General features: G+C 39.9%; 1 protein-coding gene across 1 annotated transcript; it reads left to right on the top strand.

Annotated features, from left to right (window-relative positions):
* Positions 1–525: 525 nt before the first annotated feature.
* On the top strand, positions 526–16483 carry LOC311125483 (uncharacterized protein). Its single transcript, XM_084158409.1, has 3 exons — positions 526–1061; positions 13959–14066; positions 14566–16483. The coding sequence occupies exons 1-3, from the start codon at positions 1007–1009 to the stop codon at positions 14790–14792; spliced, it is 390 nt and encodes a 129-aa protein (XP_084014535.1). The 5' UTR covers positions 526–1006; the 3' UTR covers positions 14793–16483.
* Positions 16484–16684: the final 201 nt, after the last annotated feature.

The following is a 16684-nucleotide window of genomic DNA, read 5'->3' on the forward strand; positions in this document are numbered from 1 at the left end:
ATAACCTAAGTATATATTTAATGTAGGTTAGTCTTGAAAATGTGATGCAGATCTTTCAAACTGGCAAAAAATGCCCACATCATTCTTTGACAAAACTATGACCTAAACCACAGGTGTCAAACTCATTCCATTGAGGGCCTGGTGTCTGCAGGTTTTCACTATTCCCCTGAACAATTAAGGTAACTAATTAGTTAGCAACTCCCCTCACCTGGTTGTTTAAGTCTTAATTGGACACTACTTGAAAGGAAATAACAAAAACCATCAGACACTAGACCCTCCATGGAATGAGTTTGACACCCCTAACTAAAGAATATTGCTTATTGTCTCTTGAGTGGGTTCAGGTGTTCACCTGTCAATTAATCATTTAATTACACATGTAGCACCGCCATCACCTGTGCACAGGTGGGAGAGCAAATTAGGGTGTGGAGAGAGCTGCGGCATGTTCAGCAGGAAGCAACGTGTTGGAACATTCAGAAAGAAATATGCTATGTAGAACAAACATGCCTCTACAACACAGGCATGTGCACAGATAGGGCGCCCCATTGCCCTTCCAGTCTCCAAAGTGCCGCAAGTTGTCGTCAATGATCAGCTCTTTTCCCAATGTCAATCATTCAAAAATCAATCAAAAATAAAAGTATAATAATTGCCTAGAGTGGCTTTTGGTCTGTTATGATTTTCGAGATATGATTTATGAAAGTATTTTTTCTTTTTGAGCACACTTTCCCCTCAAAGGTATGTGCACCGCCCTGCTCCGACATGTATAATAAGGAATCACGTCCGCTCTATTCATGGAATTTCTATCTGCAACGTTCAGAACGTTTTGCAACTGAACGTGGCCAAGGCACTTCTACCTTGGATAACGGCGACGCGCCTGTGGAGATGGGAGGGAGATTATAAATAGCGAGTTGGTGACAAACTTTGTTGTTTGAGCACAGTAACTAACAGTCCATAGAGGCACTGATAAAACGCCTGGAAAACTTGTCGCCACTGATCGTTTTTAGCTTCAATGATGAACAGAATTATTCTCAGCATTTTCGCAGTTGGCCTGTGTTTTTCAGTTGGTAAGAAACAATTGTTTGTATAATTTTGATACCTAAAATAATGTTTAATGAATTGTGTAGACTAAAGGATGTTCAACAACCCTTTTCATAATTCGAACGCTATAACCTGTATTTTCTTGCAACAAGAGACTTGATAGTTTATCATATCAATAGGCTAACTTTACATCCAAATATAATCAATTAGAAAATGTGGATGTTTTAAGCAGACCGATTCTGCTCTTTTGCCCAATTATTGGCAAAATAACTGGTTTGATAGGTCAAAAGACCAATTACTAGCGGGAAAAGATCTGAAATGTGTTGCCTGCCAGCCTAATTGTTTGCAGTTGAAAGTTCGGATCCTTTTTTCATAGAAAGGGAAAAAATAAATAACAATTGTACTAGTTTATCCGAAAAGCTCTAAAAATATATAAATGTATTATGAAATTATATCTGCTGCTATTTGTCCAAGTTATAATGCTAACTGTACATGCTGCTATTTGGGATTTGATTTTGTTTTATTTATAATGCATGCCATCTTTATAATTGTATGGAAACATTTTAGTATAATAATAAGAAAAAAAGGACTGATTCTTCCATAAGCGGGTTACAATAAAATAAATTCCAACAGGTTTTTGGTGAGCAGTTTTAATCATCCTACTTCATTGAAGTGATGGTAATTAAATTGCCTTTATTTGCATATTGAATTTGCATCAATGAAACATTTGGGATTAATATTTGAAACTCTGATTTAATCCAATTATGTTTATTAGCTAAGTGATCATGATTGTTGGCACATCACTCTAATATAAATGGGCTACAGTAGCTACAATGTTGCCAAGCCGTTGATCATGACTCTCAGTTCCATTACATTAAACTCAAGTCATTGGAGGAAGGTGTCTTCTGTACAGAAGAGTTTTGTTAAAAACCGCCTGCCTTTAATAAACAATGAATCCCTTTGAAAATGGCCTATGTGGCATCGATATGAGTCAAACAATTATTCTAGTGTCAAAACTGACTACGAAGTGTAAATAGGATAACTTTGGTCATAGTCAGTCTTGTCTAAAACCAGTGGTGTGAAGTACTTAACTGAAAACACTTTAAAGTACTACTTAAGTACACAGCAATATATCCAGTGTTAAATCAACACTGAAAGAGTGGGACCATATACACACTGGAACCCGTGTTAAATTAACACACTGCTTAGTGTAAAAACTTATTTGAATATTTCCCAGAGTGCCTTGCCTTGTCGAGTGAATTGTAGAGTTACCACCCATGACTGTATTTGTTAGTGACAGAGACATAGTTGTTGCATTCATCCAGTATTTGTCCTATGGATTTCACCAAGTGAGATCCTAAGTGAACATGTTATCATAAAAGAAAACACAATAACATATGTATTTTATAAGGCCTTATTTTGAGGGCCTAGTTTTACCCTAATACAGGGGCCTGAAATTCATACAGATCACTTTGAACCAAAACCACGCCCATCATTATCAAACCACAACCATCATCATCATATTTCCCATATATGTGTGTGTTTTTGGGTGACATTATGCTACACAAAGATAAATAACATATTTTTCTAAACTAAGCCAATCAAGAGTTAGATTTTTTGTTGCACCTGTTACTGGAATGGTTGTTCCAGTTTGAATGGCTTATGTACAGCAGTCTCCTCACAATGTTCCTAACCTTGTCATTCATTCTGAATTGAGGTTGCAGGTGAATAAAAACTGTTGATATTGTAACTCTGGGTGGGTTCCAATAGGAATTACACATCACTTTGCAAGCCTTTCCCAAAATTCCCAGGGAAATGTGCAACTCAACTTGCAGGCTTGATGTGGCCTGTAAAACACAAGTGTCAGGCCACTGTATTAGGGTTAAACTAGGCCTCAAAATAAGGCCTTGTGAGATATGTCATTTAGTGCCATAAGTGCAATTGTAATGATAACATTTACCTAGGAGCTCACTTGGTGAAGGCCACAGGATTGAAAATGAATGAATTTGTTAGTGTCTGTCACTAACAAATACAATCATGGGTGGTAACTTTACAATTCACTCGAAAATGCAAGGCACACTGGGAAATTATATTGGAGGCATGGCTTAGTGGTGGCATGGCTTTCAGTTAGTTATTTTGGGCCACCCATGAGTGGAAGTTTTGTACCAGTTTAAGTGGTCTTTGTACCCCTTTAGGAACAAATCTAAACCTTATTTTGTAAGAGTGTAATACAGTGGCTTGAAACTCACAGTTCACAGGCCACATCAGGCTTGCAAGTCACATTGTGTTGGCTTGCAATGTGATGCGTAATTCCTATTGGAGTGGGGATATCTGACATTTAGATTTTTTTATCACCCACAACCTGCATTCAGAATGACTGTCAGGGTTGGGAACACTATTATATGAGACTACCTAAAGCAGGGTTGGGCAACTCCAGTCCTCGGGGGCCTGATTGGTGTCACACTTTTTCCCCAGCTAACACACCTGACTCCAATAATCAACTAATCATGATCTTCAGTTTAGAATGCAATTAGTTTAATCAGCTGTGCTTGCTAGGGATGGGGGAAAAGTGTGACACCTCTCTGGCCCCCCGAGGACTGGAGTTACCCATCCCTGACCTAAAGCATCTGAACTGGACAACCATTTCAGTAAGGGGTGCAATAAGTCCAAGTAACATATTTGATTAGTTTAGAAAATGTATGTCATTTATATTTGTGTAATCAATCATAGATATTGAAACAAACAATTCAAAAAATCTACCTGCAATAGAGCATGCTGCAAAATATGATAATGATGGGTGTGGTTTTAGTTCACAGTGATGTGTATGAGTTTCAGGCCCCTGTAGGGTGAAACTAGGCCCTCAAAATAAGACCTTATGAAATATGTATGGTATTGTGTCAAATGTGTATATCTGTTTATAATAACATATTCACTTAGGATCTTACTTTGTGAAGTCCATAGGACCGAAAATTGATGAATGCAACAACAATGTCTTTGTCACTAACAAATACAGTCATAGGTGGTAACTTTACAATTCACTCGAAAGGCACTCTGGGAAATATTCAAATAAGGTTTTACGCTAAGCAGTGTGTTAATTTAACACTGGTTCCAGTGTGTATATGGTCCCACTCTTTCAGTGTTGATGTAACACTGGAGAATCTGCTGTGTAGTTTTTTTGGGTATCTGCACTTAACTATTTATATTTGACTATTTTTACTTCACTACATTCCATAAGAAAATATTGTACTTTTTACTCCATACATTTTTTGACACCCAAAAGTACTCATTACATTTTGAATGCTTAGCAGGACAGAAAAATAGTCCAATTCACGCACTTATCAACCGAACATAACTGGCCATCCCTACTGCCTTTGCTATGGCGGACTCACTAAACTCACATACTTCGTTTGTAAAATTATATGTTTGAGTGTGCCCCTGGCATTCAATAAATAAATAAATAAATAAACTAGAAAATGGTGCTATCTGGTTTGCTTAATATAAGGAATTTGAAATGATTTATACTTTTACTTTTGATACTTAAGTATATTTTAAACCAAATACTTTTACTCAAGTAGAATTTACTGGGTGACTTTTATTTTAGTCATTTTCTATTAAAGGATCTTTACTTTTACTCAAGTATGACAGTTGGTACTTTTTCTACCACTGTCTAAAAGACAGTTTGGAACATCCGTGTGTCACACCGGGTAAATTAAGGTTGGGTATTTGATTTTGTTAATCTTTCCACTAACATGGGTGCGGTGATTGCTCTTCATCCAATAGCATTGACAGTGAGACAGACTTGCCCAGCAGCTACTACTGTTTACAAAAGACAACACTTCACAGATTTTTGTAACTTGAGAAATACTGCACCAAACTCCTTTTTAGTTCGATGTAAAGTTATGCAACTAAAACATCCTCGGCCAAAAACTACAATTAGATAACAAACATTCTGGGGATTTTGAGGAAGTGAAATAGGCTTCCTACGGTGTCTCATGGGGGACAAAACTCAATAACCAAACGAGATATTGGTCAGGAAGACTGAAATCTTGTGTTGTTTCTAATGAGCAACAGAACCTATGTGCCAATCGGCCTGTTCAGTGGCTCTTAAGAGCCCAACGCTTGGTCTGAACATTAACACGCATCACTTGGGATATGGTTTTGGAAGCATAAGGCCCTTTCAAATCAGCAAGAAATAATTTTCAAAAAACAAAATGTTAAATTGAGTCACCTTTTTATAGGGTTAGTGTTCCCTCACTGCCATAGCTCCATGTTACAGTGTGTGTTTACGGAAGACTGACCTGTGCTAATGAGCTATCTAGCATGTTCCCGAACACCTGTGTGTAAAGGATGAAGGCTGCCAGAAATGTGTTGTCACTGAAAAATACTGTTGGCTGCAACGGTGTTAAAATGGTGTACAGTAAGTGTTTTTAATTTGTGAAATTATTTTGTAACATGAAAGTAAAGTGCTTTATGTTTCTAGAACTGTATCGCAATTGAGAATCTATTCACGTTTAAATGGTCTACCTCTGAAAATAACACAACGTCCTTGGATCTTAAGGAGTAACAGGACCGTTAGGCTCCTTAAGAGTACATCTTGGGCTACTGTAGCCGATCTTCGTAAACCTAATCATTGACTATATAGGACCAACTGGTCAGCAGAAATCAATGCTTTATAAAGGAATGACAAATTATTTATTTATGCTTAAATGGATAGTTAACCCCAATTACAGAATGAAATTGGTTTCCTTACGCTGTAATGAGTCTATGGACAAGGTATGACCGCAATCCATGCTTTGGTTTTCTTTACCTGGCCACTTTCAAATGCTAAATTTTTAGCATTTGTGGCACAAATCCAAATCAAGTAAATGGTACTTGTATTGATATTTTCACGCTTAATTTCCAAATCATCCTAAAGTATCAAACTTGATTGTGTACCTCAATGAAGCTAGGCTACTTATAGATTTGGATATGAAGTGGAAATGCTAATATCGGTGCCATTTGACTTGCATTGGATTTGTGCTACAAAGTTGAGACAGTGGCCAGATTGGTAGGCCTATACTACAACGCAGGATCGAGTTAGCCAGTTAACCTTGATAAACAACTTATTTTCTGAGTTTAATTAAGAAAGCTGAGATGTTTGCGTCAATTAGACCATTTCGAGCTCATCTTGAAAAAAATATTGTTATTTTAGAATGTTTAGGGAAGTTAGCTGGCTTACTCATTGATCCTGCTATGTAGTATTTTATTAGGGATCCCCATTAGCTGCTCCCAAGGCAGCAGCTACTCTTCCTGGCATCCAAACACATTAAGACACTTATATTACACACAAAACAAAAGCTAAAACAGTACATCATATAACACTGTCACACCACCACATCCACAACACAATGTATGATGCCACTATACAACAATATTAGTGTACGTATGTGTAGAGTACATGTGCTAGCGCCTGTATGCATGTCTGTGTGTCTCTTCAGTCCCCACTGTTCCATAGTGTATTGTTTTTTTTCAATCTGATTCTACTGCTTGCATCAGTTACCTGATGTGGAATAGAGTTCCATGTAGTATTGTGTGCCTCCCATAGTCTATTCTGGACTTGGGGATTGTGAAGAGACCTCTGGTGGCATGTCTTGTGGGGTATGCATTAGTGTCTAACAGTTTTTAAAACAGACATCTCGTTGCATTCAGCTTGTCAACACCTCTAACAAAAACAAGTAGTGATGAAGTCAATTGCTCTTTCACTTTCAGCCATGAGAGATTGACATGCATATCATTGATGTTAGCTCTCCGTGTATATTTAAGGGCCAGCTGCCCTGTTCTGAGCCAATTGCAATTTTCCTAAGTCCCTCTTTGTGGCACCTGACCACACTACTGAACAGTAGTCCAGGTATGACAAAACTAGGGCCTGTAGGACCTGCCTTGCTGAGTGTTGTCAAGAAGGCAGAGCAGCGCTTTTATTATGGACAAACTTCTCCCCATCTTAGCTACTGTTGTATCAACATATTTTGACCATGAGTTTACAATCCAGGGTTACTCCAAGCAGTTTAGTCTCCTGAACTTGCTCAATTTCCACATTATTCATTACAATATTTAGTTGAGGGTTATTGATTGTCCCAAATACAATGCTTTTAGTTTTTGAAATATTAAGGACTAATGTATTCCTTGCCACCCATTCTGAAACTAACTGCAGCTCTTTGTAAAGTGTTACTGTCATTTCAGTCGCTGTAGTAGCTGACATGTATGGTGTTGCTTCATTCGCAAAGTAAGGGGCCTAAACAGCTGCCCTGGGGAATTCCTGGTTCTACCTGGATTATGTTGGAGAGGCTTCCATTAAAGAACACCCGCTGTGTTCTGTTAGACGGGTAACTCTTTATCCACAATATAGCAGGGGGTGTAAAGCTATAGCACAAGGTTTTCCAGCATAATGTCAAAAGCCGCACTGAAGTCTAACAAAACAGCCCCCACAATCTTTTTTTATCATCTTCTCTCAGCCAATCAGTCATTTGTGTAAGTGACGTGCTTGTTGAATGTCCTTCGCTATAAGCGTGCTGAAAGTCGGTTGTCAATTTGTTTACTGTAAAATAGCATTGTATCTGGTCAAACACCATTTTTTTTCCACCAGAAGTTTACTAAGGGTTGGTAACAGGCTGATTGGTTGGCTATTTGAGCCAGTAAAGGGGGCTTTACTATTCTTGGGTAGTGGAATCACATTTGCTTCTCTCCAGACCTGAGGCCACACACTTTCTAGTAGGCTTAGATTGAAGATATGGCAAATAGGAGTGGCAGTATCGTCCGCTATTATCCTCAGTAATTTTCCATCCAAGTTGTCAGACCCTGGTGGCTTGTAGTATACCCCTAAGGTAAAGAATAGCATGTATTGCCATCATACCGTGTCCATAGACTGATTACAGGCTACGGTAACTTTGTAATTTGGGTGAACTATACCTTTTAATTTGCCATGAAACTCCATTATTCCTATCCTGGTGGCTCTTGTTAATTATTTTACATTTTATTTTAGGTGAATTGATTCCACCCTATTTGATGGTTAGGGTTGGTATGTGTGGTTGGTCGAACCCTTAGGCACAGATCCAGACATGCTAGACTCGCCTAGATTGCGTGTCAGAAGCTGTCCATATATGAATCTGATTTTAAAGGCTTGCCATTTATGTATGACCCATAGTTTTAAATACCTTTTAGATCCGCTAAGCAAGCCTTTGTCCCATCTCAGGTTTCAAACCACACCCTTACTATAGGATTTTCTGCAATCATCTACCTTGACTGAGTTCTTCCTGAATAGTGAATATGAAATAATCAAAATGAGACACAATTTCTGGTCTAATTTCTCATGATTTTTACCAAATATTTTCAGAACATGATTTCATACCACATTTGCATAGGTTCCTCTAGCGATTTATTTTGGTGAAGCGAAGACCGTATGAGAAAATGTGTTGCTGGCTTCCCCCTTTTGGCCCTTAGCTTAGAGTATTGGTCACTGAGTGTAATACACTCGGGTGTATTCACTAGGAACCAAACAGAAGCAAATGGGAGGGGCCTACCTGAATTTGTCCAATAAACTAGTTTTGTTGCTAAATGTTTTGTTTTGCAATTGTTTGCTACAATCTATGTCTAATGAATACACCCCCGGTGTCACAGGTTTGATTCACGGCCAGTTACATTGATACTGTGACCCAGATCACTTGGCTGATGTGTAGTATAATGAGCCTCTGAGTGTGGAGAGAAGGCCAACGGGAGATAGCTGTAGCTCTGTTGGATTGAGCTGAACTTTGCAACTTGGTGTTAGTAATGTTGACAGTGACATGTAAGACAGCAGTTAAGGTCAGGTGCTTTGTCCTAAGCCTTGTGGGTGGAAGGTGTTGGTGATTACAGGAAGTCATATTAGTTTAACGTGTTAAACTTTGAGCGGATGTTTTGGGCCAGAAAATAGAAAGTGACATATCATTTGAAAGCTACAGGTCTGTTTTGTTTTTATTGAACTCAAATCTTTTACTGCTGGCAATGACATAAGATAATGTCATAAAATTAAGGTGTTGCACAAGCCCTACGCTTCCAAAATGTCTGTGTTCCTATGGGATTTTGGACATGTTTAGAGACCTTTATCTGAATCCACAGTTCTTACCTTTCTAACAGTACTAAGGAGGTGTTTGTAGGACTTCTAGTTGTTTTTAACTGAAATGTACTTTATGAGGGCAGTATAGAATATAATGTAGAATTTAGAAAATGCCACCAGAGGGCGTCAGAGTTTAAGAGATTAAACCTTTCAAATCAAATTTTATTTGCCACATGCACCAAATACAACAGGTGTAGACATTACCGTGAAATGCTTACTTACAGCCCTTTACCTACAATGCATTTATTTTTTAAATAAAAAATAAAACCACAACAAAAGTGTTGATAAAAAAAAAGAGCAGAAATAAAATAACAGGGAGGCTATATACAGGGGGGGGGGGGGGGGGTACCGGTGCAGAGTCAATGTGCGGGGGCACCGGCTAGTTGAGGTAATATGTACATTTACGTCATTTAGCAGACGCTCTTATCCAGAGCGACTTACAAATAGGTGTTCACCTTATAGCCAGTGGGATAACCACTTTACAATGTTTTTTTTTTGGGGGGGAGAAGGATTACTTTATCCTATCCCAAGTATTCCTTAAAGAGGTGGGGTTTCAAATGTCTCCGGAAGGTGGTGAGTGACTCCGCTGTCCTGGCATCGTGAGGGAGCTTGTTCCACCATTGTGGTGCCAGAGCAGCGAACAGTTTTGACTGGGCTGAGCGGGAACTATGCTTCCGCAGAGGTAGGGGAGCCAGCAGGCCAGAGGTGGATGAACGCAGTGCCCTCGTTTGGGTGTAGGGACTGATCAGATCCTGAAGGTACGGAGGTGCCGTTCCCCTCACAGCTCCATAGGCAAGCACCATGGTCTTGTAGCAGATGCGAGGTTCAACTGGAAGCCAGTGGAGTGTGCGGAGGAGCGGGGTGACGTGAGAGAACTTGGGAAGGTTGAACACCAGACGGGCTGCGGTACATGTGGGTAGAGTTAAAGTGACTATGCATAATAATTAACAGAGTAGCAGCAGCGTAAAAAGATGGGGTGGGGGGGCAGTGCAAATAGTCTGGGTAGCAATGATTAGCTGTTCATGAGTCTTATGGCTTCAGGGACACGAGTGAGTAGAACTAGTGTGCATTGCTGACATCCTCAAGGTAAAACGTCTTATTTGACAACTGCGTTGTCACGGGAATTATGGTACACTATATATACACAAAAGTATGTGGACACCCCTTCAAATTAGTCGATTCGGCTATTTCAGTCACACCCATTGCTGACAGGTATATAAAATCAAGCACACAGCCATGCAATCTCCGTAGACAAACCTTGGCAGTAGAATGGCCTTACTGAAGAGCTCAGTGACTTTCAACGTGGCACCGTCATAGGATGCCACCTTTCCAACAAGTCAGCAGTGGTGGGAAAAAGTACCCAATTGTCATACTTGAGTAAAAGTAAAGATACCTTTTTAATAGAAAATTACTCAAGTAAAAGTGAGTCATCAAGTAAAATCATACTTAAGTAAAAGTCTAAAAGTATTTGGTTTTAAATATACTTAAGTATCAAAAGTGAAAGTATAAATAATTTCAAATTCTTTATGTTAAGCAAACCAGATGTCACCATTTTTAATTTTTACGGATAGCCAGGGGCACACCAACACTGATGTCATTTACAAACAAAGCATGTGTGTTTAGTGAGTCTGCCAGATTAGAAGCAGTAGGGATGACCAGGGATGTTCTCTTGATAAGTGCATGTCTGGACCATTTTCCTGTCCTGCTAAAAGCATTCAAAATGTAACAAGTACTTTTGGGTGTCAGGGAAAATGTATGGAATAAAAAGTACATTATTTTGTTTAGGATTGTAGTGAAGTAAAAGTTGTCAAATATAAATAAGTACAGATACCCCCAAAATACTACTTAAGTAGTATTTTTACTAAAGTACTTTACACCACTGCTTGCGTCAAACTCCTTACAGGACACAACAACGACACCAGACAATATACAAAAACATAAATGGGGCTGAGGACTGTACAGGGGACTATGCAAATGATTATCAGGTCAGTTTTAGTTTCCCTGGTAGTTATAATGGAATCCATGCATGACATGCATAATGCGTAGGCCCACTAGGAGTTTTCTTTTGGATGGGGGAATTTTAAAAGATGCTTGAATGTTGCTACAGGCCAGTAAAATTCCCCATGACTACTATGTCATGAAATGGTTCTCTCGTGTATTTATCAGTCTGCCTTAGACTTTGTCCATGTAATAATTACCCTTATGTGGTATAACACAAACATATTGTTTATAATAATACAGAACATTTCCTGTGATAATGTATGTCCTAAACCTATATCTTAAACATTAGTGTGTCCTGTCTGCCCTAAAGCATAACCTCCCGAGTGGCGCAGTGGTCTAAGGCACTGCATCGCAGTGCTAGCTGTGCCACTAGAGATCCTGGTTTGAATCCAGGCTCTGTCGTAGCCGGCCGCGACCGGGAGACCCATGGGGCGGCACACAATTGGCCCAGCGTCGTCCAGCGTAGGGGAGGGAATGGCCGGCAGGGGATGTTGGTAGAGCATGGCGTTTGCAATTTTAGCCATTTTAAATGACTAAAATGTAAATGTAAGAGGTTGCTAGTGTGAACATTCTCCCTCATCCCCATGACAAATATAGAATCCGACAATGACCACCATTAAATGCCTCAGTCAGTTGTTCCCATATGACTCATCGCATCTCCCCGTGATCTTCTTGTTTGCCCAAATAAGGCTTAGGCGCTCCTCCTTAACCCCCATTGCGTCTGTAAATTACCTGTTGTGGCAGGAATGCAGCCAGGTGTGTAAGCCTAGCGGCAGTTTTGTTTGCGCAAGCTGACTGTCACCTGTTTGTGTGAGGCGGTGACAGTTTTGGTGGGGTGACGGGAGAGACAGGTTTGACTGGATTTGTGAAGGGGTGAGGTCAAGGTGCGGCCCCAAAAGCCCCAAGCCCAAGACTGACAAAAACATGCATCATGTCATGACTCGTGTACAGTACGTGACTATGCACAGTATGGCAACCTTGTTTGGTGTGGTTCCAAGAGCTGAGCCTGTAGGTTGTTGTACCTACTGTAGTGGTAGGGGAATTAGCATTGTCATTGAGGACAATTTGATTCGTTTTCACTCATGGGGCCGGTTTCCCGGACACATTTAAATCTAATCCAGCAAAGCGTGGTCAAAATAGCTTTTTATTCCAGGACTAAGCTTAATCTGTGTCTGGGAAACCGTCACTTAGGCTGAGTTTACATAGGCAGTCCAATTCTGCTCTTTAAAAAAAAAAAGAGTCAAACGAGCTGATCTGATTTGGTCAGAAGACCAATAAGTGGATAAAGATCAGAATTTGCCTGCTTGTGTAAATGTAGCCTCAGTGTATTTTGGTCAAAGCATTCTTGAGTGGGAAGGTTTTTGACCAGTGGAAGTTTACTTGTGTGCTGACATCTGCGTTTTCTGGGTATTCCCTCAAGGATGTATTTGTCCTTGTCGGAAGGACACCTTATTTCATATTTGAACCTAAAGAATGGAATTCAAACATTGATTGAAGGATCAGATCACTTGGCAACAGGATGTTCTGATATACTGAGTGGCTTTAATGAAGTTGGATAAAAGCTGAATCAATGTCTGCAAGGTCACATAATGATAGTATTTTGATACTTTTGGTCATGTAGTGTTTGTGGACACCTGCTCGTCGAATATCTCATTCCAAAACCATGGGCGTTAATATGGAGTTGGTCCCCTTCCCTCCCGGGGCAGCACTAGCAGGGCAGAAATATGATGAACCAACTTGCAGTGGTGTAAAGTACTTAAGTCGTTTTTTGGGGTATCTGTACTTTACTATTTTTGATAACTTTACTTTTACTTCACTACATTCCTAAAGAAAAGTATGTACTTTTTACATATGACTGTGCCACGTTGAAAGTCACTGAGCTCTTTAGTAAGGCCATTCTACTGCCAATGTTTGTCTATGGAGATTGCATGGCTGTGCTCCATTTTATACACCTGTCAGCAACGGGTGTGGCTGAAATAGTTGAATCCACTAATTTGAAGGGTTGTCCACATACACGTGTGTGTGTATAAGGTGACACCCAAGCAGTTGAGTCATTTGGTTGGATTGTGGGGGTCCACCCACACACTCAATGTAAGTTTGGTGTTTTTTTTAAATCAAGAGTGGCACTTTCTTTGTAACCCGAGTCTGTTGTGAACTCATCTGCGATGGGGTGTGACCGAAACCAGTGTTTGGGAGGGGAAGGGCAGGCATCTGCATGGTGCTTTTACAACCTTTCTAAGCAACCCAATGTTCCTTGGCTCAATCAAAAATTGCGTAAATTATTTGTTTTGTCAACCAGACACTGATAATTGAAGGCCACACCATGTTTTCCCTCTTTCATGGAAAGGCATATGCTTGTAGATGACGTGCACACATTGGCACATACATAAACCATTTTGTTTACTGGCCCAGTCATGGGGTGGGTTTGTCACACGACTTGGACAGGTTTTGAACTCCTAAGGTACTGTGTGTGTCTGGGGGGTTATTTGAATAAGAAGTCAACTTGCTCAGGGACTTTACATCTTGCAAATAATTGGTTGACTAACATCATAATGGTACCTACGCAGGTTGGGCCCTTCATCCACTGAAGTGAACAAAACCGGGGAGAGTCAATGGCTAAACTGTTGCGTTTGACCCATCCCATGTTTAGAGACTGTCTCAATGACGTAGGATTGCATCAACATGCATTAGGTCAAGGGGGTTATCTAAAATAATGTTTACTTTAACATGAAGATAATTTGTAGAATGGCATGGTAATTTATTGCTTTTTATTTCTTTGTCTTTCTCATCCCAGGCCATGCTCTGCAGTGCTACAAATGTGATATCTGCTTCTTGGACCTCTTCTACAACAAATTCACCTGCGCTGACGGTGACCAATGTTTCAGCGGTGTCGGAAAAGCAGGTAAGGATCCAAGGACTGGCTGACATGCGTCATAGGTGTTTTACATTGTAATCATTTAGCAGATGCGTTTATCCAGCGCAACTTGGTACATTCAACTGAGGTAGATAAACAGCCACATATAGCAGTCATTGCAAGTATGAACTTTCCTTAATAAGCAGCTTACAGTATCAGCAAAACTGGCACTGGTAAGAACAGACAATTGTGAGTTTGTGCAAGAAAGACCAGTAAAACAGTAAGGGATTTTTTTTTAAAGAGATTTTTTAACTAGTCTGTTTTTATACCCCCAAAGCGCCTCTGTCCTCTTCAGAAGACAACAAGGAAGGAAGACAACCTGCTACGATCCCTTTGCAGATGCTAAAATTACACTTGTCTGCCTTGGGGCAAAAATCTTATGGAAAACCACTTACGATTCATAGTTTGTCCGTTTGTGTTTCTTGGCACGACGAAGGCCAAGTAAATAAGTTGAGGCACCACATTATTTCTGTCTTTTCATCCACAGCTGGGGTTCTGGACATCAAGACAAAAGGCTGCCTGAAAGTGACCGACTGCAACAAGACGACCACAACCCAATTCCCTTCCATCTCCAACGCCACAATCTACAGCCTGACCAAGACCTGCTGTAGCTCGGACCTGTGTAACGCTGCCCCGGGCCTGTCCCGACTGAGCATCCTGCACCTGGCCCTCGCCACCCTGACCACTGCCTTCATGACCAAAGTCCTAGTGTAAGGGGGTGAAGCCCTCTGGCCTACATACATACAGACAGAGGTTGATACATATGTAGATTGACAGTTCACACGCACTCAAACATTTGCACCAATCTGTCCATGTATCATTTACGCCAAGGAGGAAACATTTGTTAGTGTATCATACCATCTAAACTTTAATTATTTATATTAAAGAAATTGATTTGTCCTTGATGCCTCTGGAAATATCTCTCAATTACTTTTATGGCTCACTTGGAAATGCACTCATTCAAATAGACTAGCTTTACCCCGACCCTCATTTCGTTGCACTTATACACCATGAAAATCATTCAATTAAATGGAATGCTCACATACAATAGACAAGTTTCCATTATCCTAATTGAGCAGATGTCTTCTGACACTTTAGTAGGATGGAGATCTTCAGTCATTATACTGTATAACCAATGAATGTGTATACTGACAGATTCATTAATCTTCAATAGGGAGCTCTGCTAACAAAGACAATATTTTCAGTCTTTGGTGTTGGTTATACCTGCTTGTACAGTATGGGTGATGGACTGCATGTATAACCGTTCAGTGTTGTTCCAATTCCCATGCTCTTTTTTACAGTTTTGCTTAGATGGACGCCACAGGCCATCAGATTGAACGAGGCCAATGTATACATTTCAAGGGTTATAAGTACATGCCATTTCAGTCAATGTTCATTTCAGTTGAATGCTAATTTCAAACCACATTTCAATTTGATGTTCACTGTTAATGTGCCGATTATCCAGCCCCACTTGCTGTTGGGGAGCGCCACTGATCACCCAAATTACAATGAATAATGAAATTGCTCTGACCTCATGTTGCCCCCATTCATGAGCTATGTGATGACCAAAGGAGGGCCAGTTGCTAAACTAGTCTGTCTGTCCCTAGAAAGGGCAAACAACAATGTGGTTAATCTTGTTTTGACCAGGAATTGTATCTTTGGCCACCCTGCATATTCCTTTTTGCCTAAAGTAATGCTTGTATTTGTATGGCAATATTAGGATGTAGAGAATGAAATCAAGCTTTTTAAATTCGATTTGTTTTATTATTGGGATTATTTTCTAGGTTAATTGGAAATTTGTCAAAGGTACTGCCTTCTTTGGGAAGAACTGTGTACTAATTTGATAACCATAAATGGGTTGACTGATTAGGTAGATATAAAATATATTTTTGAAAACCTCTTTTAAACTGAAATGTGTATACTGTATGTGATTGCTGGGTGACTTTGCAAAATAAAGTTCAAAGAATTCAATAAATGTTTAAAGCTTCTACATATCCCCTGACACCTTAATTCTTTGCTATTGTCTATCGGCGTCATTACCTTTTTTCCACCCCCAAACAAACCATTCCTCGAGTTTGACTTAGCAGGACATACAGGTTTTCCTCCCCCTTCCCGCTCAAACCAATTCAAAAGCTGGTGAAAACATTGTCAAAACATTTATTGTCACATTATCCCTCTTTTCTATAACATGCCTGTGTTTAAATAGTCAAGTACAAATAGCATTTAGTGACGCACGGGTCAGCTGTTCGTTCATCCGCACCCGCCCGCAATTGCTAATGACCCATCCGCAACTGTCCAACTATGTGAAAATCTGAGGACCCTAACCAGCAAATAGGGCGCTAGAAAATGCCCTTTTTTGTAAACCTAATTTGGATTAATCGATTAAACTCACCACCATGATTTACAATGGAGTTTAGTGATGACTGAATTTTAACTTTATTGTATCACTTTCAAAAAAAGTTATACGGCACTGACTGCAATCTTTTTTGTAAGGAATGTAACGTCGGAGCTCCAGTCCATCCACACTAGTCACCGCTCAACTCCATCCTAAATCGTTGAGTATATTCGGCAAAATGGGTTTTGTTTTGGCTTTCCAACATGCTGGT

Source organism: Coregonus lavaretus (assembly GCF_964263955.1).
Source record: "Coregonus lavaretus genome assembly, chromosome: 3".
NCBI classification, from domain to species: Eukaryota; Metazoa; Chordata; class Actinopteri; order Salmoniformes; family Salmonidae; genus Coregonus; species Coregonus lavaretus.